This window comes from Macrobrachium rosenbergii, chromosome 9 (genome assembly GCF_040412425.1).
Source record: "Macrobrachium rosenbergii isolate ZJJX-2024 chromosome 9, ASM4041242v1, whole genome shotgun sequence".
NCBI lineage: Eukaryota > Metazoa > Arthropoda > Malacostraca > Decapoda > Palaemonidae > Macrobrachium > Macrobrachium rosenbergii.
In genome coordinates this window covers 58,134,423-58,158,333 of record NC_089749.1, presented here as the reverse complement: position 1 = coordinate 58,158,333, position 23,911 = coordinate 58,134,423, and the positions used below count along the sequence as shown (strand labels likewise).

The 23,911-nt window shown below is 34.5% G+C and overlaps 2 protein-coding genes across 8 annotated transcripts in view; one reads left to right on the top strand and one right to left on the bottom strand.

Annotated features, from left to right (window-relative positions):
- Positions 1 to 8,077, top strand: part of LOC136841874 (E3 ubiquitin-protein ligase RNF13-like) — a 38,043-nt gene extending 29,966 nt beyond the window's left edge. For 4 of the 5 annotated variants that reach the window (XM_067109293.1, XM_067109290.1, XM_067109291.1 and 1 more), the window contains exon 11: positions 1,404 to 8,077. In XM_067109293.1, the coding sequence (XP_066965394.1) occupies positions 1,404 to 1,567 (164 nt within the window). In that variant the 3' untranslated portion in view covers positions 1,568 to 8,077. The remainder of the gene's footprint in view (positions 1 to 1,403) is intronic. The other variant, XM_067109294.1, reaches the window with a different exon arrangement.
- Positions 8,078 to 8,667: 590 nt separating this feature from the next.
- Positions 8,668 to 23,911, bottom strand: part of LOC136841876 (replication factor C subunit 4) — a 33,885-nt gene continuing 18,641 nt past the window's right edge. For all 3 annotated transcript variants that reach the window (XM_067109295.1, XM_067109296.1, XM_067109298.1), the window contains exons 7-11: positions 19,485 to 19,679; positions 19,093 to 19,208; positions 18,391 to 18,474; positions 12,192 to 12,333; positions 8,668 to 9,256 (exon numbers count right to left, since the gene is read on the bottom strand). In XM_067109295.1, the coding sequence (XP_066965396.1) occupies positions 12,238 to 12,333; positions 18,391 to 18,474; positions 19,093 to 19,208; positions 19,485 to 19,679 (491 nt within the window). In that variant the 3' untranslated portion in view covers positions 8,668 to 9,256; positions 12,192 to 12,237. The remainder of the gene's footprint in view (positions 9,257 to 12,191; positions 12,334 to 18,390; positions 18,475 to 19,092; positions 19,209 to 19,484; positions 19,680 to 23,911) is intronic.

Genomic DNA, 23,911 nt, shown 5'->3' with positions numbered 1-23,911 from the left:
CGCCTATACGCGGATTTTTTTATGGAACGTAACTCCAAATTATTTGTGGAAAATTTGCCTATTCACAGATTGTTTTGTAGAGCACATCTAAAATATTTGATTAACAGTTGTAGGAATGTTCACAGATAACTGTAAGCTATATATTTTTAAAGGTAATGTTGTAAGATGACTTTGAAATTATATTAAAGTGCTTTAGGATGATAGTTTAAGGTATAGTTGATGTTTGAACTTAAAATGGTCAGTTAACACATTTTGAGAGGTGGAGGGGGAACTTTTGAGAAAGTATTTACTTTGTCAAAGAAAATGGTTAACTTTTGGGCTTTATTTCTAATACATATTTAACATATTCTCCATTAATATAATTCTCTGTAGAGGGGATAGTGTCGTCAGTGCACTGTAGGCATTACTTTATGTTCCTTGCATCATCCCATTGACCCCTAGCTGCAGCCCCCTTACATTCCTGTTGCTGTACCTCCATTCATACCTTGTTTTTCAATCTTACTTTCCACTGTCTCTTAACAATTGTTTTGCAGTATAACTGCAGGGTTTTCCTCTTGTTACACCGTTAAAACTTTTTACTCTCAATTTCCCTCTCAGTGGTGAATGACCTCAGTAGATCCATGCATCTGGCCTTTGGCCTGAATTTTATAATCCATTCTATTCAATTGAAGTGTAAATTGGTGTTGTAACACTTGATAAAAGTTAAAGCTGGCCTAGAATAGGCCTGTATTGGTAAAAAAAAAAACTTGGAAATATGAAGTCAGTAAATGAAATAAGGTTTCCCCCAAATTCATCCACGTTAACAAAGTTTGTTAGTTTGTTGCTGCCAGTGAATTACCAGAAACATGAGTAGGCACTCTTGACCAGCTAGACAGTCTCAAAATTGGTTAGTTTAAAGATTCCAATCTGGTTCTACGGCAAGGGAATAGCTCGGCTATGACCTTATCATTTTATAGCCAGAGTATTTAGCCCAAGTATTACTATCAAATCTCCATATACAAATGGTCTCCAATCCCGCAACATTGACACTGCTGAGCTGGCTTCACTTGGCTTTTGTTGTGAAATTAAAGAGTGTGATTGCTGAGCGACAAGAAGGTAGCGAGACCCCTTGCATAGGTCGTAGCACATGCTAAATTTTCATTCATGTTTGCTGTTTAGCTTGAACTGTTTAGTGCTGCTGTTGTGAAATAATGAGTTTGTGTATTAATCTGAAACTATATCATATATAGTTTCTGTAACTTATAATTAGGACAAATCTTTCTATTGAATTCCTGCCCTAGAACTGAATCCTAGCTTCATTGGGATGAAATAATGTACAGTATATACACTTTTAATAGTGATCTTAAAAATATGGAGTTTCATATGTCGTCAGGTTCTAACACTTTTTAAAATCTTGTTTCCAGACAGTTCTAGTTTATGTAGCCAGAACAGTTCTTCATATCAAGGCAGTCCTCCAGGTCCTGTACAGATTGCTGTAGATGTTATCAACTCCCCACCACCATCATCCACTCAACCTTCAACTCAGAATAATGAAAATGCTGAATCTGATCGAGATTATGTTGTGTGAAGAGTGTTCTTAATGTGTTCTATTTTATAATTAGGTTTATTAATATGATTTATTATTTTTATCATTACTGGTAATACAGTTAAACCAAAAATTCTAGATATCTTTTTCATTAACTATAGAGTTTAAACTGAAATTCAAAATTTCATTAACTTATAAAAAATACTTTATTTCACACCTTGTTTGGTAAACATTATAAACTGTATATATATTATATATGTAATCAAGATGTTGAATATTATGAATTGTGTATATTACATACGCAATCAAGAGAGAAGTTGATAAATTTTTGGTTGTGACTTGATCACTCAAGAATATTTTTCCCAAGTAAAAGTGGAGGTAAAATGTAAGTATATTCAAAGACAGATATTCTTGTATTTCATTGCATACAACTTGTAATTTTAGTTAGTCACAACTACAATGGGTTATACAGTGAAGTCTTTATTCTTTGTCTTTCCAGTCTCATTAACAACCTAGCCATTGTCCATTACATATAATCTCATTCTGTTAATAAAAAGTTGAACTTTTATAGTCCCATGGATGAATTTAACCTCATTTTTGTGTAGAGCAAAGCTCATCATTTTATTGAACATAGACTAGTTGCATAATTATAAAATGTAATCTGCTTCATTTTGAACCTAAGTTAGTCTTTCATGAGAGGCTTTGTATGAGGTGAGCCACTGTCATTCTAGTTTTTAAGCCAAGAAAATAAAGTGTTATAGATATGAGCAGAATTTATCTTCTGAACCTCTCATTTAGTAAGTGCTAATTTTCAGTGATGGAGGCTGAGCTCTTTAGGAGAAAATCAAGTCCATTGGTAAAGTTGGAAAGTATGTATGGAATCAGGATTGAAAACTGGCAAACTGAAGGTGAGACCTTTTTTCATATTTTATCAAAATTTTCTTTTCAGAGGTAAAATTTATTAGATTTTATAACCTTAATCAAATTTCAGGTAAATTTTCCTGCTTTGATCTATTCCTTTTGATGCATTATGGTGGTAAAGAAGTTTTGGACAAGTGTCAATTTGTTTTTCAAATTTATATTAATAAGTCATGATTTTTATCATCCACCATAATTTGGAAATCTTGACTGTAAACGATGGGAATTGCTTTGTCTTGTTGTCTTGTCTTAGTGGTAATGCAGTACAAGGTACAAACCTGATTTAGAAAATTTAATTTACTCTTGAGAGTGTCTTTAGTCTCCAATAAAACCCACTTATTTATCAGAGATGAAAAATTACTCTAAGCGGAAAGTGAAGTACTGTAGTAGGAAAAGTGTCACAGTCAACTTAACAACACTAATATTTTGTCTTGTGGCTTTGGCTTTATAGCTCAGTGAATTTTCTGCATCTTACTTTTCTTGTAATTTCCTTATCAACACTGCAGAAAAACTTTTAAGATATACTAGTAAATGTGAATACAATCACAAATCTAGAAGCCCCTCAAATGGCAAAAATGACATGTACCTTCTGAACATATGAAAATGTCTTCCATAGTCTTATACATATTTAATGTAGACAATTCTGGCTCAAATAAGAGTAAAAACATATTAGAAAAGTAAAATATGTGAAATTTTCTGGCACACTATGTGCTCTTTGGATCTGGTGTACTGGGCTAATATCATGGGTAATTCCTGATTTAAATTATGCTCTTTTCAACCCAAGCATAAATGGACAACACATGATTTTGGGAATATAACTTTAAAATAATCTCTGTGCTCTGAATTATAATGAAAAGTTTGGATATGTCAAATTTCAAATGATGTCCAGTACTATAAATTGTATTTTTTCATATAGTTGAATCTTGCTCTAATAGTAAGAAAGTAAAACTAATACTGACTTCTTAAGTCCCTTCAAGGCATTAGTTCCTAGTGTCTGTTATGCAGACAATTTTTAGACAGCATTAAAGGTTTCTTGCAGTTCCCTGTTAGCCTGTGGCTGTATTTCCTCCTGCCTTTTAATGTATTCTTCATCCATTCCCATTTGTCTTCTGACCAAGCTGTCTGACTTTAATGTTTGTCTATCTCCAATTCCCACTCATTCAAGAACAATCCTTCAATCCTGAGTCTAGAAATGGATTTAATTATTCTTATGGTGGTACAACAGTAAGAATGGGGGAAAAAATATAACAGAACACTATACACAACTGTGTTCAAAGCTATCTTTACTATGAGGTCCTATATAAAATTAAAAGGGACCTGATATGTGAGAGTACTTCAATTCCTATAAGTAAATGGTTCATCTATATCATGAGAAAACTCATACAGGTCGAATTGCAAAATTTATCCCGTAAATCCAAGCACTTACTGCCATTAACAGCTCTAAAATAAATAAGGATGATTCTAGTGGTCAGTCTTTTTTTTTTTTTTTTCTTTTTAACTTATTACAGTGAATGAGAAATTTCTGTGCACATTGGGTTTAACGTGGCAGTTCAAGTTATGTCTGTATTCAAGTATTGAGAGAACCTTTCTCATAAAGCTGAAAGCCATATGATTTGTCCTTTCTGAATTGCCTATGGGGATTTGGTAATTTTTTTTTCACTTCCTTTTCTTAATGGAATTTTAAATTCTTTGTTAAATATTTGCTCTGAAGTGTACAAGAAGAAATAGGGTCATACTATTTTCAGATACAGTATTTTATCCAGAATAGACAGGTTTTCAGGTCAACTGCTTGTAGTTTGGCTTATTATTCACTTGTTTTTCATTGCACATGCATTGCAAGTTTTCTTGTAGTTTTAAAGTTTTTACATGTCATAAAATCTCATACACGGAACATTAGTCATTTGTAAAGATTAAAGACTTCACTGTGTGATATACGTTATGCATATGTAGTTTGCAGTACTAGAGTGTGTGTGTATACTGTATTTATAATTTTGTAAAATGATTATTACTGAAAAATTAAGGAAAAAGCCATGGTCTACATGAATTGAAAATGGCTATGTTTTTGTCAATTTTGTCATTGTTTTTAGTATGCTTGAATAAACATAATTATCTTATATCCTTTATTTTTTGCTGATCTGTTCATTCTAAATATGTAACAGATATGTATGTATATATACAGACACACACGCACACTGTAAACAGTATGTTCACTATTAATAGTTAAGGTGACTTGCCACAGTATGTGAGGTTAAATTTAACTTGTAAATAATTTTGTTCATTGAGGTGGAGAAATTCAATTTCTTGCGATTTTTGTAAGTACTGTAGTAAAGGAATTATAGCTGTTTTGGGTGCTCCTTAGTAATTTAGTTAATTGTTACAATGAATCATTCATTAGTATTATTAAATACAGTAGTTTAACCAGACCACTGAACTAATTTAGTTAGCTATTAAAGCTCCTTAAAACTTTGAATCATTCAAAAAAATAAAAAATTATTTTTGTGATTGTTAAGAAAGAAATGGTTAAGTTGTTAGAAGGAATCATTGTGAATTAATTGTTTTATATGAAACCTATATTGTGGTCTGACACAGGGTTGCCAGTGTTCAGTTATGTACACCTAACACAGGGAGGTTAATATTGGCAAGTTTTGTTAACATTTTAAGAAATGTTAAAATCTGGTAAACCTTTGCAAGAATGCAAACATTTGATGTTTGATTTTCAGTTTATTGTCAAAGGTGGTTTTGTAGTGCACGTAATGTTGATAACAGAACTCTGAATCTAACTTTGCTTACTTTTGTTGGTTGTGTGATTAATAATTTTTTTCAGCAATATTGTTTTGGTTACAAAAAACAACTTTAATAGATTTTGTTGATTTCTTTATGCTAAATGCAATTAAGAAAACAAATGTATTGCCACTTCACATAAAAATTTTCTCATGGTTAGGATATTACTTTCAAGTGTGTACTTCGTTCTTACTTACTGAAACATTCTGCTGTATCTAGTTCACTTACTATTTAGGCTTTTTTAGGTACTGTATATTCATAGTTTACATTTAATATGCTTTTTTTTTTTTCATCCTTTCTCCTTGCAGTAATCAATGTGTATATGTTAATTCTCATGTCATTTATATCCATCTGTAGTATTTTTAAAAGTGGAAGCAGTAGCCACAACAGCTTGGTGCATTTTGGTTGCACTTGATCTCCACTACCATTTGTATTACGACTATCTGCAAAATAATTATGGCTCTGATTTGCAGTATTTTGTTTTCATACTGCAGTTCTGGTCTTATTGTTGCCTATACCTTTAATTATCGAGCCACTGGGATGATAAATCAAGAGCCCCCCAGAAAGTTGCATCAGTGCACTGGCACAGAAAAAAATTTACAGAGTGCAAGTGCAGCTTGTATCTCATAGTTTTTGTCCAAGTATTTACAATATTCTTGACCTCAGAAATTAAGTAGGCATTCAGGACCCTTTTATTTTCAAAGAACATAAATTGAAATGGTAAGCTCAGAAAAGAAATGGCTTGATTTTATTCGTGAAAACTTGATAGAGAATGTGTTTCTTATCAGAGTTCGAGGTATTATAATAACCAATGGCGTAACAAAAAGCCTCTTGTATTATTCTTTTAGCAAATTTTTCCATCTGAATATATTCCTCACCCTTGATTTGATTAGTCCAAAGTTTCATTTATGATTTTAGTTTGTGTACAATATATGATGTTACATTTACTGTGTTCTAAGACCTCAAGTGAAGCTTAAGCTGACATCTGTTGTAATTATTTTTGTTAACCAGATTTTAAGTTTTACAGACATACTTGGGAAAAAGGAAAAAGCTTTTGAGTGAAATGAACATGTATCAGCTAATTTTTTAACTAGATTATTTTCAGAAACAGTTTGTAGATAGCTTATTAAGGTGTTGGTGGACAACCCAACACATCACTATAGATATGGTTGGTTGTTTGAAATATCAGTTTTTTGCTGTATTTCAATTGCATTGGCCTCATTCCCTTGTGAAGTCTTGACCACTTTGTCATTTACATCAATTTTTCCCTGTTTTCTACTTGTTTCACATAGGGATACATCATACTTTGGAAGTGGGCTAGTCTAGTTAGTGGCCATTTGAGCAATGCATTTACTAGTATGGTTCTGAAATGACAAGGTTTTATTTTTATTTAAATTAAGATTTTTATGTTTCTACAATTTCATCAGTATCATCCAGTCTGTGACTACATGAATCTGCTGACCCTACATATATCTCACACATTTAAATTTTCTGTTTGTTTTGTAATAATTGGATAGGAGATTTAATATCTTTAATGAGAATATAAGTTGCTGTTTGGATAGAGATTTAATATCTTTAATGAGATTATAAGTTGCATGAGCAAAGTACCTCACGGAAACCTAACTGTTCATGGGTATCAGTTATAATGTGAGAGATATTTCTTAGTTTTCAGCTCAATTATAACATGTGCTATTTAAACAACACAGGATTGTACTTTAGTGATTCATCAGGGAGGTTCATTTTTATGCTTGGAGAAACAGGTCGGATTTACAATTTTCTATCCATGAAAGCATCATTAGAATGATAACCAATACTTTACATCCCTTGTTTCTCAGTTTGTGTTATTTCCTTTGGTTAATTGATTTTATACCACATTAAGAACAGTTTTAATTACCTTTCAGCTGTTGGATCACTTATCCAGCTATAGCCTAAGTAGTTCTTTACTACCATGGGATAGTGTGTTCAATGTAGATTTCTCATTCGAAATTTTTTTTTTTTTTACTTATGTAAAAAAGATTGTTTACACGATGTATGAAGACTGTAATAGTTTACCAAACTGAAGAATCCTTAGCACAGTAATTAAAATTTAATAAGTTCATTAAAATACATTACTCAACAACAGACATTGCAAACTTGTAGGGTTTCAAATATTTTGATATCTGAAAAAAGGAATGGAAGCAAACGAGATTCTCCTTTACTTTCCAGTTATGATTTTTTTTTTTGAATGCAAAAATTATACCTTGGCTTTAGATATTGGTTAATGTCTTCAGTGATGGTAGGATTTCATCAGTACCTTTCTTTGTTCACAAAGCAATAGACACTTCCTTAGTACATTACTCTATTTAGGTTAGCTACTTTTTTTTTTTTTTTTTTTTTTTTTTTTTTTTTTTTTTTTTTTTTTTTTTGTGCAACTGAACCTGCCAGTATCCAGTTTTCACTATAGTTGTCCAGTAGAAACTAATGTAACAATTACATATCTTATTTTTCATTACACTAATACCATCCTTTGTTTACTATGGTCTGCAAAATAGATCTTGTTTGTATTATTGGCATGTTATTTACTCTGGACAAACCATTCAAACTTGGATGTCTTAATTGCTGTTTTGTTTTTGCTTGTTTGTTTGTCTTGTGTGCAAATAAGGGAATACCTTTGCATGCTGTGCTGTAATGTACAGTACAGTATAGTGATATGTTCCTGGCTTTCACTTTTGTTACATTCATTTATACATTGTTCGGTCACTGTATGTTCGTAAATGAAGTTAGTTACTGTATGTTAATATCAAATCTTAATAACTCATCCTAATTATTTTAAGTACATTTATATAGTCAAATGTGATAAATAATTACTTGTAATTTCTATTTGTTTCTGTATCCAAAATTTACAAGGTACAAGATATTATGGCTAACTGACAGAAAGCAGAGGTACTCATAGTGTGCATCAGAACTGTTCCCTTTTATGATTACCTATAGTAGTCATACAACAGTATAAGTATGATACAGCCAACTGTCTCCTCAATTAAAACAACCTACAACACTGAGCCACTGTACTCTTGTCTGTAATCAGGCTCAACTACTGTTTATTAAGTGGGGACAAAATAGAAAGTACTGTACTATTGCACTGGGATAAGTATGAAACAGCTGTAGAACATTTCTCAAGACCAGTTAAATGCCTTATATGTTGCCTTCATATTAATCTTAACATTAGACTTCACATTAATATGAACATTTAAAACTACAGAAAGTAAGACTAACATTTACTCCTATATTATGAGCTGCACCCAACTTGAAAGTGTCCCAGCACTGGTATTTTGCTTTTGTCTTGGTGAATACAAATGATAAAAATTAACAAAGTTCTGATTTGCTATTAGCCTTATAACTAGTAGTTAATAAAATTGAGCATATAAACTATTAGCCTTATAACTAGTAGTTAATAAAATTGAGCATATAAATATATCATTTATTTGTATCAAAATATATCAATGATATTCAAAACTGATGATTTAATTCCCTTAACAAGATTGTAAATATAAGTTTTAGTTAATGCATGAGCATTGTAAAGAGAAGTATCATTTTATGCCCATTTACAATCAGAATAAAAGAACTCACATAAGCACATTGCTATTACAACAGTACTTCAATATTAAATAATGCAACAGATATTCCAATAACAGTAATGGTCTACAGAAAAGAGAAGTGGAAGCATTGACACTTGGAAAAAAAACCCTTTTCCTCTATTTACCTAAATAATCATGTCTATTTCCCATTTACTCAAAAATTGCTATTTCTCTGAGATCTACATTCAACCAGTAAAAAAAAAAAAACATACCTAGAAATTTCCATTAATCCAGTGAAAAGTAGTTACATTACAAAATTTTGTATTAGCTGTGTATCTTCTCAAAATACATACCATACAGTCCTGTTTTGTTTGCATCCTGTTTCTTGACTTACAGTATAACATACTGCATTCTTGGTTTGAATGTTCCTGTAACTCCTAGACAGGATTTACTTGGCAAGGCAATCTTGGTGACAGCTCTGAAATATTATAGTTTCAGTTGTAGGGTGAGTCTTTGAAAGCTATGACATGAAAACCCCATTGCAAAGATACAGGTAGTATACAAAACCAGTTTCATAAGCCAACAAATTCAAATAGAGAAAAATGTAATCTGTTATACTGACTTTCCCAAGGACAAAACACTAGAAATCTTGAGTGGCTTGTGGGTACAGTTAAACTAGTTTGACATCTCGTGATCTGATGCCTAGTCTTTACAAAGTCTTACGTACATAGTACTGATATATTTACAACCCTTAATCTGATGTCTAATCTGTAACAGAGTCTTACATACAACGATTTATCTATAAATCTAGAGAATTCATATCGTCCAAACCCATACAGGAAAAAACTGGTGTAAAATGTTCTTGATGATGACAATATCAGATTTGCTTCAATGTGTCATGAAGCAATAAGAATATGAAACTACATTTTATTTGCAATGTGTTTTGTTGTCATTCAAAACATTCTCAAGGATAAAAGAGACATGACATTTTTCATAGTTAAAAGAATATACTGTACAATCATTGCTGGCTGGCAAAATAGAGTGAAGGACTTAGAATAGAATAGAATATAGAATTTAGGCCAAATATAGGAATTTAGGCCAAAGGCCAAGTGCTGGGACCTACGAGGCCATTCAGCACTGAAAGGGAAATTGACAGTAAGAAGGTTTGAAAGGTGTAACGAGGAAAACCTTGTAGTTGCACTATGAAGTGATTGTTAGGAGAGCGTGGATAGCAAGATGGAAGAAAGAGAATATAAACAGAGGTACAGTTAAAGGAATGAAAGGGTTTAAACTAGGGGCTGAAAAGATGTTGCAGACCCTTAAGTCATGCCTACAGTGCACAACGTGAGGTGCACTTACAGCACTATCCCCCTACGGGAGAGTAAAAGACTGAACAGCAGAGAATATTGATGAAATCTTAAAATTTTACAAAATATAAAATTACTGAGTAGGAAAACAAAACTGTCTAGGTTATGTTCTGGTTGTCACAAAAATATTTCAATCAACATAAAAAAAAAAAAAGAGAGAGAGAGAGAGAGAGAGAGAGAGAGAGAGAGAGAGAGAGAGAGAGAGAGAGAGAGAGAGAGAGAGAGAGAGATGAACTGCTAGGCTAAGATTTGGTTTTCTAAAAATCATTCTGACTGAATAAAATGCGGTGTCTAGGTTAAAACTTTTCTAAAAAATATTCTGACTGACTGGAGTCAATCAAAATACTTTTTAGAAAAACCAAATCTTAGCCTAGAGAATTCACTGAATACCCTCTTTTAAATGGATGTTCAATATTTATTTTACCTACTCAGTAATTTTATATACTGTACCTGTATTACCGAACATAAACTTTAAAATGTTATCATTATTCCCTGTTATTAACACCTCTTCTCCCTTTTGCCAGCAATAATGACTGCAAATTCTTTCAAATACGGACATTAAAATGTCTTTGTGTAGGAACAACAAAATTCACTGCAAATAAGCGTTATTTAACCCTAGCTTTAAACTGCAAAATTATGGTGATAAAGGAGATCAAGGTACTACTGTATTTCTTTACATAGACCAAATAGCCTTCCTCTATACAAGTGCATCAATTTAAAAGGTAGAAAAAAAAAGATTCTCAGTGCAAATGTGCAAGCCAACTCCACTGCGCTGTGAAGCAGATCTCTCATTCCTTTTGCACTATCCTCCACCTGAAAAGGGAAGGGAGGAAGGAACTGAATGCAAAGATCTTCAAAATACTCACTCCACTGATGCAGGAACACACACACTTCATACTGCCTCTGTCCATTTGCATCTTTACTCAAAGATGATTAAAGGGTTTGTATCCAAACATTTTCTGCTATAAAACATTATTATTATGAGTCAACAAATCAATACCCAAAACTGTAATTTGGAAAGGAGCATAAGACAGAAGAACACCTCTGAAGAGAATAGGAGACCTATTGGTTAAATGGAGTCTAGTTTCTTCATACAAAGAACAGTGGAGCCAACAAAGGCATTGGAAAACCAGGCAACTTCCAGAAGGATGACTGAACCCTGGATAGTACATGTGCCAAACACTAGATGCTCAAAGCAGGGTAATTTCAGGAAAAACACATCTCCATGAGTGCTAAAGGGATGAGGCATGAAACCTTGAAGAGGACAGGATGAATGAGTGAAATCTGCTAACTAGTAGCATATGATCTACTGTGTAGATCAGAATCGGCAAGAAATATCAGTATTATTATTATTCAGAAGATGAACCCTTTCATATGTAACAAGCCCACAGAGACCACTGGTTTGAAATTCAAGCTTCCAAGGAATATGGTATTCATCTGAAAGCAGTAACAGAAGGAAATAAGAAATACAGAAAGAAGAGGTCAGTTATTATAAAAGAAAAACACAAATGAACAAATTAATAAATAAATAGATAAAAATGTAAGTATATTATTAAACTAACAATTGTTTTAGGGTGGTAATGCACTGCAGCTTTGCTTGAACTTTTGAGGTTCTAACTGCACAACATCCTCAGGGAGACTGTTCCACAGTCCAGTGGTGTGACGAATAAAAGACCTCTGGAACTGAGAAGTGCGACAGAGAGGGACACTTCCTGCATACTGGTGCTGCTGTTCAGTAAATCTGGTTGTTCTCAGCAGGAAAGGAGGATCAGCAATCAATTGTGAATGGGAAAAATCTCTGTTGAAGAAGAGAAGGGCACTTGAACCTCAAGGACACTGATTGTCCGTGGGCATCCTGATAAACACCTATGTACAACCAAGAATCTATCAAAAGCCATGAAAAAGAGCGTGGCTATAGAGAAGTGAGAGCAAGAAAGATACAAATTGCTGACATGACAGTCCTCTTAAGCCACAAATCAGAATCGAAAGGGCAGTAATCATAATTGAACTGGCAAGAGAATAAAATAAGCTTTCCAAACAACATACCTTAAAACTGACAGACATGAAGTACAGAATAGCAAGTCCATCAAATTTACTTCGAATGACAAGTCTGTTTCATAATTGTACAACACAAATCCAAGACTTGGAGATACTCATCACCACCATTCATAAGCCGATGATCACACATCTGAAACAAAGGTAAATTAAACTTCTGCTGAAAGAACATTTATCAGACAGGTTTTATTAAGCTCAAATACCACAAATGATTTTGTAAAATCTTGCTTTTCTATGAAAGTATTAACCACAGATTAACAATCTTAAGTGCAGGCTATTATTAGTAATAAAAATCTAAGAATACTACCAAACTGTGCTGTACCGACATAGTTCAACTATTATATTTATTTTCATTTGTCATTTTTCCCAAGACTATTCTGTTTTTTTCTGTATTGGGTTGCTTTCCAAATAAATGCCCTTGGACTCATGACATTATACTTCCTCAACTAGGAAATCCACATCTGAAACCCTATCCTGCCATGTGCAAAAATATATCATAACCCACATTTTTTTTAAAATATCACAATTTTTAAAAAGTAATTTGTATCTTCCCTAAGTTTACAAACCATAGCCTTTTATGCAGGAGTATTTATCCGTGCAAGTATCCCCAGCTCTCAGAGAACCAGAAAAGATGCTAACAGCAGTGCAACACATTTACACACAACAGAGGCTGATTGGTGGAACATCTTGCGGGTGTGGTATCGATCTAATGCCTCTCCCAAGGGCTCTATACACTTTAGATCGGCTGTGGAGGATAACCACATCACACTCTGTAGGCTGAAGGTAACAAGGTGGGCAAAAGTGTTAAAAGCCCCAATGAGCAAGGACAACTCTACTAAGGAAGAGAGGCCCACGCCCTTCAGATGGAAGACCTGTCTCAAAGCTGAGCAAAACGGTTCACCAAAGAGACTGAGAGAAGCTTGTCTCGACAAAGGTGGATGATGAAGTCTGTGATTTAAGTAGCTCTAACTGGAAAGAGATCCCATCTATGACAACAGTCAGAGAAGATGGTCCACTCCCTGGTACATGGTAGTTCAAGCTACCTCAAAATGTGTGACTAACAGAAGAGTGGGCCAAAGAGGACTTTCTGGGCACTTCAACCAAATGAGCTAGCAGATCAGGATATAACGCGGCACGGGGCCAAGATGGACCTATCAGAATTATCTAAGACCTAGAATGATAGAGCCAGAGCTTAGAGATCCTGGAAGATAGGCTGGATATAGAATCAGCTTCTGAGAGAAGAGGTTGGTAGTCTTTGAAATGCAGTTTGTAACCATCCCAAAGGACAGACTATCTCTACTCATGGAAGTCTATCTTAGCATTCCCCTCCCCCCTCCTTCCCTTGCCTACCTTCCAAGTCAGAACTGGGAGGGGAGGCTGTTGCAAAAAGGGCTGGGGAAGACTCCTGACCCTCTTGCAAGAAAAAAACCAGAGCTCCTTGTCCCAGTTTCAAGGAGGTCTGAGCCCTGCTGATACCAAACACAGAGGGCACAGCTGCACAACCCTTCAATGCCCCTGAGCACTTGAAGGAGACTGCACAGTGGATTGAGTCCTGGCTATAAAAATACCACTTTTCCATTACCACCTCAACTTTACTCTTTGGAAAGCAAAAAAATGAGAAATCCAAGGCTAATCCTTCCTGCTGACTGAGACCCATCTCAGCCGAAACAAGTGAAGAAAGGAGCATGGACATAGGGACACATCATCTCAAGACAAAGTTTGTCTATATCTCAAGACAAAGTTTGTCTATAGGTAACACTTCAGTCCAAGAGACGATCAAAGTCTTTCTTCCTGACACCAACATATTTCTCAGACCTTTGCACACTCACGTGCAGATGAGGGTCCACTTATGATGAAGTCAGGAAGCGTGTTAAACCGAAGGTTGAACCACAATATTGCCTGAAAGGAAGCTGTGGCAACTGACTCCATAACTGAGAAAGAATAGGTAGGTCATTTGTCAGTCCACAGACTGGCAAAACACCTGGAAGGGGGGTACACTATGCATATTCTGGCATCTAGAAATTCCTCTGGTGTGTAAACAGCTGGGAGAGTAGCTTGTGCAATCTGCTGAATAGCAGGGTACCTTCTGATCTGCAGATCAGACTGTCAACCTGATCAAAGACACAACAAGAAAGCAATGACCATAGCAGTTGGACTGACTGCCTTGCCTCCTGAGTGCATCCTTTAGTGCACTCTATCAAAGAGATGAGTACAACAAAAGAGCAGTGGTTGGTTCTCCAAGATCATTAAGCTTACAAATGAGCTGAACAAAATCTTGAAAAAAACAAGTTTCAACTCTGCCTAAAAGGGGTCTGAAGAAAAACCCTCAGGTCCTAACAAATTCCCCACAGCATGGGTTGGATCCTACCCCAAAAGAGTCTGACACACCAATTAGCCTTGGTGACCACTCTCAAGAGTAATAAAAAATAAACAGATCTCTATTACAGTAGTACCAATCACTGAATAATGTGCCAAGGTGGATGCAAAACTGCTCAAATTCGTGGTCCAAATAAATTTTTTGACTGGCCAAAACTAAACTAGAAGAGGCTATAACTGAACACCAACATGCGCTTCATGTACAATCACTCAAAAAAGTTTTGCAACATACTTCAAAACTTTTCGGACAAGAGCTTATAATAGCGATATCTGGCGCTATTTGGCAACTCAGTTGTAAGCGCGTGAAACAACTGAACACTAGTGGTGGGTCCGAGAAATTACCCGCAGTTTCCCTTAAGCAGGGCTTTTTCTGATACTGCTTACTGTTGTCATATTTTACTTAATTAAAGAATGTTACTATAATACTTCAGAGGTCACCGCTGTTCTTATGTTTTAATATTTTCATCTCCAACTGCCATCACTATCGTTGTTTTATCTCCTTCACGTGTGTGAACTTTGTAGACATAGGCCTACGACTGTTACAAGTTGAACTGTTAGTCTTGTTAACATCAACAAATACGACTTTTGTTAAGATTTGCTTCACATTATTATTAATTAAATTTTTGAATGACTAATCCTATGTATATTGTGAACTAGTGAAACTTAATATAAAATATACTGAACTAGACTAACAGATTTCACGTCTATTTTTGTAGTACATAGAATATAATCGACATACACACATACATACATACATACATACACACACACACACACACATATATATATATATATATATATATATATATATATATATATATATATATATATATATATATATATATATATATATATATATATATATATATATATATATATATATATATATATATATATATATATATATATATATATATATATATAATGCCGTTATCTGTGTAATTTCTCATTTCTTTCATTGCTACTTAGGCCTATCATTTTGATGCCTCTTATGAAGTTAACTGAATATACGAGTATAACGCCTATTTTTGTATTTCTTATTATCTAAGTTTCTAAAGAATTAAAATTAGCTAGAAATTCAACATTAATTTAATTAATGCTAAATGCCAGCAGTGAAGAAGACTACCATGCTCATCAGTGGAGAATGTCTCCTCCTCATCGCAAAAGATGACTCGTACAGAAATCATCGGCCACTGGATTATATTATAACGCAAACCATAGCCTCTATTCTTTGTGTTTCGCTGATATGAAGTGTTTCTTGGCAGGAGTATGATGAAATAATATCTTGGTCTCATGTAGCCTGTTACGGATGGTTTGAGCAGCAACTTGAAGGGAGAGCGTAATGTTCTCTCTTTATAGCAACATCGGTAGTCAGGGGGGAGTTAGGCGGAGCTCCTTCAGTGATCATCCGATGATGATACTTAACAGTAGTGCAACAATGAGGTTGTCCTCCAGTTTTTACAATGAATTTATCACGTTTTCCTCGTTCTCTCTGTTGTTGTATCCTCTATACATGGTTGTTTTATTTACGCTAAGCTGCGAGCAATATCTACGATAGAAACATTAGTCTTATGCAAGCTAATGACTGTGGTCCGGCTTAGTGATGAGACAGTTTAAACTTTTTCTGCCCGAATGTGGAGTCACGCGATAACATACGACGTTATGAGATTTTTTCTTTTTGTTTTTGACAACGATAATGGTTGAATTCTTTCTTTCTTTATTTATACATAATTTCATTGATGGTTATTCAATATTATTTTATTAGTCAATAAGCTTTTATCTGGATTCAAAATATAGTTTCTTCTTTGACTCTTTTGCCCAATCATCTGAAGTGAAATTTTTGTCATTTTTCGTAATATGAATTTTTTCACTCACCATTTTTTTTTATATTGTTAACCGTATGATTAATAACCAAAACCGAATAAGAAAATTACATTTCCTTGTAAATATCAAAAGAACAAATTACTGTTAGGTGAACGAAAACTTCTGGAACATGTTGCAAAACATTTTTGAGTGACTGTACATGCGCATTGGGAATCTTGGACAAACCAGCAACATATACTGTCTGAATCATAAGCTAAGATTATTGGGAACTGGTGGATCTCATCAATTTTAAATGCATTTTTAACTGAAATAATCCAAATTGTGTGTTAATGGCCAGTACAATAGTTTTACTTACAGCATTTCATGTGTTCCTGAAGGTAGTGCTCTTGGAACTTTTGCTATTAATATCTATATTAGTGACCTATGGCAAGGTTTGGAGAACAAAGTGATTGCATAAGCTGATAATATTATCTTCTAGCTGTTGTTTTTTCTCCACACCTTAGGTCTGTAGTTGCAGAGTTCTTGAATAAGGACCTGGCACATATTCAAAAGTGGAGTAGGCTCTGGGGCATGATGCTTAACCCTTCTAAAACTTAAAACATGATAGTTAATCGATATAAAACACTCTTGCCTTTGCACCCTGATTTACTTTTAAATGATATGCTTTGAAGTGTCAGTGATTTTAAAATTTTTGTGTAACTTATAAGAAACTGACTTTTAAGAAGCATGAATGTAATATTGCTTCCTCTATTTCACAAAAAAATTTGATATCTTGCAGAATGTTTTAAAATGCTTTGTGACAATTTTATTGTATCTAAGTGTTTTAACTCCTTTCTCCTTCTCTGTTTGAAGTACTGTTCTCCAATGTCGTCTGTGGGTGCTGACTCTCACCTCAAACCCTTGGATAAAGTTATGCCATCAGTCAAGTTTGTTTTGCCATCTCTTGATGTTCACTTGTGTCATGAAGTGAGTTCATTATGTTTATTGCATAAAATGTACTATAACAACAAACATCCTCTGCACTCCTCTTTACCTGCAAAACTTGTAGGTTGCGGCTGCCAACAGTGTGCTGTTTTTTACTATCAGGTTTAACACTACTTGGTTCGATAGGAGTTTTATCTTGGCTACAACTAGTATGTGGAATAATTTACCTAGCACAGTTGTAGAATCTTCTGATCTCAAAATATTGAGGAAAAGCTAATTAATTCCTGCTTTCTACTGATGTCTCCTTAATTCAGGTGTGTTTGTTTCATTTTCTATTTCTTCATATTTATTTATTTATCAGCTTTTCCTATAACTTATCTCTCTCTGAAGGCTGATTTCCCTTTGGAACCCTCTTGGGTTTAAGGTCAGTTGACTCTGTCCGTAAGGGTTTCTGGCTAAAGACAGAAAAAAAAAAAAAAAAAAAGAATTTCCCAAAGCAGGTGAAAGAGGAGGATCTCCACTAAATAAACTAGTATCCTGCAGTCAGTCTCTAGTGTACTTGGTTCCTAGTGATGTAAGCTTTCAACATGCAAGTGAGGGAGTCTATGCCATCATCTTCTACTTCTTTTATTCCAGTCAATTATTCACAATCCAATTTTTATGCATTAAAGGTTTAAAGGTAGCTGCTGAGTAACAAAAGCATGGGACAGATCACTGCATTTGTGCACAATGCCCAAATGACCAAATATCCACAAGTATGAAGAGTGTCCAAGCATCCTCTTAACCTGGGACCTGGGAGAACAAGGTAACAGCTACCAATGACCCAAAGCCCCCACTGCTAGCTGAAAAGGATCAGTAAGGTTGTATGCCAGTGAAAACCAATGAAGGGCTTGAGCGGGAATGACCTCAGAACTAACGCAGTGGAGGTATCAGAGATATCACTGAGCAACTATGAATAACCGAGTACAAAGGCACAACTAAGACAGTTTGTAATTTGAAAACATTTTCAACTTAGTGGGATGTTTAAAAATAAAATAATTATAAAATGGCAAGGAAGTCTACTTACAGCTAGTTTATCCAATATAACAGCCTTTGCAGAATCACTTAGCCTTTCATCCTCAATTATCAGGTCATGCACTTGAGATAATATCTGAAAAGTAAAGGAAAGTTTGTTTTACAGTCAGGGTCACTATTAATAAAAGCACTCAGTTCACAGCATAACTGGCAAACCAACTCTCATTATATAATGAATAAACTCAAAACAACTAATGCACAAATGTACAAGTGGACAATGATTGTGCAAAAAAGTACCACATGCATTGACGCCATAAAAAATACCTATTGTTTATACCAGGTAAAATGCCCTCCTTGGAAATGTATCATCAAATCACACCTGATTCCTAACAAAGTTAATGGTACTGCTAAGCTATTAATAAGTGTTTCTGCTAAGTTTCATTGGCCCTGGTCATCTGTTTTGTTTAAGATACCTTGTTACCATACACCTGTCATGCAATGAGTGTGTTTGAGTTAGGCAGCGCAGCCTTTCCCTGTTACTTCATCAACAAATAAAAATTCCTCATTTATTACAACAACAAATAGCCTCATAACTAACTGTATAAATACCTTAACTCTAATACAGTAATATAAAGGTTTAAAAAAATGCTACGGAAAACCTCCTTAATTTCATTATTCAATTAGAAGACAATTTGAAGCAAACCTGATAGATATGCATCCTAAGTCTGTTACTGCTCATATTTACAAAACTCACCTGACTTCCAGCATAACCCTCTGCCATTAATCTATTCAAGAAATCACTTAGTTTCTCATAGGAATCAGTTGCACAGACTTCCATCAATTCAGTCAACCAGGAGTCAGGAACAACACCTGAGGGCAAAAAACATAATACATGATTCATATTCTTGATACATAAACAGACATTAAACATACAATTACATGCTTTATCTTACATATTGTGACCAGAAATTTTGCTAGACCTAATTCAGTTTGTCTCTACAGCATGGAAATTAGAACAAACAAAAATCTATTTTGTGATTGGATGTTCTCAAGATTTTTTTTCTCTAAAATGTTTACCACCATTAGCATCACACCACAATTATACCCAAGCTTCAAAAATTATATATTTTACATGTGAATTATTACCTGTAACCTCATAAACATCCCGTTTTGTTATCTTTTCATCCTTTCCTCTTACTCGCGATGTTGACTGGACAGTAGTGATGGCTCGTCTCAAGTCACCACCACTGGTTTCAATAAATGCTTCTAGAACGCCATCTTCATATTGGACGTTTTCTTCTTCACAAATGTACGACAACCTCTTGATCAAAATGTCTTGGGCTGAAGATGAAGTTAATTATCCTTAAGATTTCACATGTACAATACCATAAACATTTTTTGTTAAAAATAAATAAAATGTTACACACCATCACAACAACAATCAGCATATATAACCTTTAAAATATTTGCTATTAAAGATATGATTGGTACATTTTGTGACCTGTAACTTCAATGTAACTTTAAATCTGTAATACAAGTTACTTTTACAGCTGCACTACACATATTGGGCAATTTTTTACCCCAACCTGCATCACTGAGCTGAAATTTACTTATTTATAATACTTCATGGTTTATGAGAAAAATATGATTAAGAAAAGCTACAATTAGCTATCAAAGACCTTCACATAAAAAAAAATCTTAACTTTTTACTTCATTCTAAACACCCTTATAGGATGACTACAATGCTGAATTGTTAAATAAAACAAGTATAATACAGATTAAGAGTGAAACAGATCTCTTTCCTCCCAGGAGTGCCTTCCCTGCCAAAGCCTCCCACCTTTCAACTAAAGGGAGATGGAACATGACAGAGAGGTATAGTTTATTATAAAATCAAACAGCTTTAGAAGTCTACACTTTCATTTGAACCACAACTCATATTTTTAATAAAACTGAGTAGCTAATTAAGGAAATGCATGATACCTTAGCTCTCTTAAACTAATACTGATGGGAAATCAGAGTTGGTATATGGTTCTTGTAAAGTGATCTGTGTATATTCTGCTACTTGGATTTTGTTCTTCTTTAGATCTTGTAGTTTTTGGGATTATCTGGAATTTTGGTGGAAGCAATATTTTGTAGTCAATGGCAGCAAATACTGCCTCCAACTACTATTTGGCACAGGTGGATGATGCCAAATTTTGCCTGGTCTTTGCCTTGTTGGCAAGTACCTGTATCAGATAATCCTTCTCCTTGGCATGTTCTGCATCCAGTAGTGGTTCAAGTGCCCTTCAATCACTGGATTTGTACTGTAAATTCAAGTTTGTTAGTACTGCCCTTAATTGTCTAAAAATTTCCCCTACCAACATTACAAACTTCACTCTCATCTGCTACGAAAGGCTTCATCTCTCAAATACTCTCACTCTCTTCTGAAGGATAGTGTCTACTTGACATGAGTTCAAACAATGGATTACTGAAGCAGATGACAAGACAGGATTGTTTACTGTAGAGAATACAGCCAGGTAATGAGGAAGGAAAGATGGTTTTCTCTGTATCAAAGGCCAAAAATTCCTGTGATCCATGGATCTTTATTCACATCATTTCATGTTGTGCATCCCAGCATCATCATTAGATGTTTAGGCCAAGGACCTCTCCTCTTCCATTGTCTTCAAACCCCATTATCATCCAAAGAGCTGCTTCTCCCCAAGTTTTCAACCAGTCTGAGTCAACCATAATGCCAAGGTCATCTCTCTCCTTTTTTCATCGGAGCTGATAGCTCTGGATGATCTAAGCAGAGGGAGAGGTGGGAAGGGGTATAGTTGATGATTTTGCTTGGACTAGATACAAATTATGATAATTACCTAATCTATCAACTTCTTTCGCAAATTAATCTTTTGTTTAAGATCACAAGTCATGTAGAAGATCCTCAACTGTATTTGACTCAAATTTATCTTTTGTTCAAAATCACAAGTCACATAGAAGATGCTCAATGGTAGCTGACTTAAACAATGTGCCACTAGAGTTATAGGGAATGCATCCCTATTTTCCTGTAAGGTAGTTCAACACTGATTTACAATTTTTTACAAGCACAATAGGTCACAATGACTTACATTCCAGTCATATACGAAGGGGATACTGTAATTCTAATAATTTATTAACCCTTAAACGCCTGTTGGACGTTTTAAACGTCGTCCAAAATTGTCTGTCGAATGCCGAGTGGACGTTGCAAACGTCGACTGAAAATGCTTTTTTTAAATATTCACGGAAAAATAATTGTAGGCCTAGTTTGCGGAAGATTTCAAATCCCGCCTACCGGCGGATGCTGGGAGTTCACGAATCCAGCTGTTGTTTTGTTTCTGAGCGTCACCCAGACGCGCATGCGCGAATTTCCCCATCTCGCATCAGAGAGCATCAGAGCAGCACCTTGCGGGAGCGATATTTTGACGCAGACGTATTTTGTTGAACTTTTGCGAGTGTTATCATATTCGTGCTGCAACAGAACGTTTGCAGAGATGTCACAAAGGTGTCAGGACCGTGAAAGGCGCATACTGCCTGTCGGAAGTGAGCCTGTGAGGCGAGTATTAGACTGGGATGCTGGAGAAGGACCCAGCATCCAAAGTGAATTTTAACATTCAGTCAACTTTGACTCGACCGAAATGATCGAAAAACGCATCCGTAAGCCATAATTATTACATTCGAGTAACAATCAATCATTTACCTTCATTTTGCAACAAACGGAAAGTCTCTAGCACAATATTTAGAATTTTGGTGAATTTTTGAAAAAAAAATTTTCCTCCGCTCCGCACGCGCAAACTCCGCTAAAAATCCTAGCATTTCTTGCGTCAGCTTGCCGTAATTTTTTCACCATTTCATATTATTCGTTACATAAAGTGTTATACATCAAAATGTGCGCAATTTCATGTAGAATACAACAAAAAATATATCATTGCTTTAGCTCTTCACAGTGTTTTAATATTTACATCGAAATCACGATAACTGACAAAATTTTAACATTCGGTCAACTTTGACTCGACCGAAATGATAGAAAAACGCATCCGTAAGCCATAATTATTACATTCGAGTAACAATCAATCATTTACCTTCATTTTGCAACAAACGGAAAGTCTCTAGCACAATATTTAGAATTTTGGTGAATTTTTGAAAAAAATTTTCCTCCGCTCTCACGCTGCGCAACTCCGCTGAAAATCCTGTCATTTCTTGCGTCAGCTTGCTGTAATTTTTTCGTCGTTTCATATTATTCGTTTACATAAAGTGTTATACATCAAAATGTGCACAATTTCATGTAGAATACAACAAAAATATATCATTCCTTTAGCTCTTCACAGTTTTTAATATTTACATCGAAATCACGATAACTGACAAAATTTTAACATTCGGTCAACTTTGATTCGAATCGAAATGATCAAAAACGCATCCTTAAGCCATAATTATTACATTCAAGTAACAATCAATCATTTACCTTCATTTTGCAACAAACGGAAAGTCTCTAGCACATTATTTAGATTTTTGGTGAACTTTTGAAAAAAAAAAATTTTCCTCGCTCACGCGTACTCGCTGAAAATCCTAGCATTTCTTGCGTCAGCTTGCCGTAATTTTTTTTCGCGTTTCATATTATTCGTTACATAAAGTGTTATACATCAAAATGTGCGTAATTTCATGTAGAATACAACAAAAATATGTCATTCCTTTAGCTCTTCACAGTTTTTTAATATTTTCGCCGAAATCACAATAACTGACAAAATTTTAACATTCGGTCAACAATCAATCATTTACCTTCATTTTGCAACAAACGGAAAGTCTCTAGCACATTATTTAGATTTTTGGTGAACTTTTGGAAAAAAAAAAAAAAAAAAAAAAAAAAAAATCCTTCGATCCAGCGCATGTACTCCTTTGAAAATCCTAGCATTTCTTGCGTCAGCTTGCCGTAATTTTTTCGCTGTTTCATATTATTCGTTACATAAAGTGTTATACATCAAAATGTGCGAAATTTCATGTAGAATACAACAATAAATATGTCAATCCTTTAGCTCTTCACAGTTTTTTAATATTTTCGCCGAAATCACGATAACTGACAAAATTTTAACATTCGGTCAACTTTGACTCGACCGAAATGATAGAAAAACGCATCCGTAAGCCATAATTATTACATTCAAGTAACAATCAATCATTTACCTTCATTTTGCAACAAACGGAAAGTCTCTAGCACAATATGTAGATTTTTGGTGAATTTTGAAAAAATTTTCCTTCGCAGCGGCACGGACTCCGCTGAAAATCCTGTCATTTCTTGCGTCAGCTTCGTAATTTTTTCGCCGTTTCATATTATTCGTTACATAAAGTGTTATACATCAAAATGTGCGCAATTTCATGTAGAATACAACAAAAAATATATCATTGCTTTAGCTCTTCACAGTTTTTTTATATTTACATCGAAATAACGATAAATAGAAAAAATCAACCTTCGATCAACTTTAACTCGATGGAAATGGTTCAAAATGCAATTGTAAGCTAAAAAACTTACAGCCTAGTAATATTCAATCAATTTCCTTCATTTTGGCACA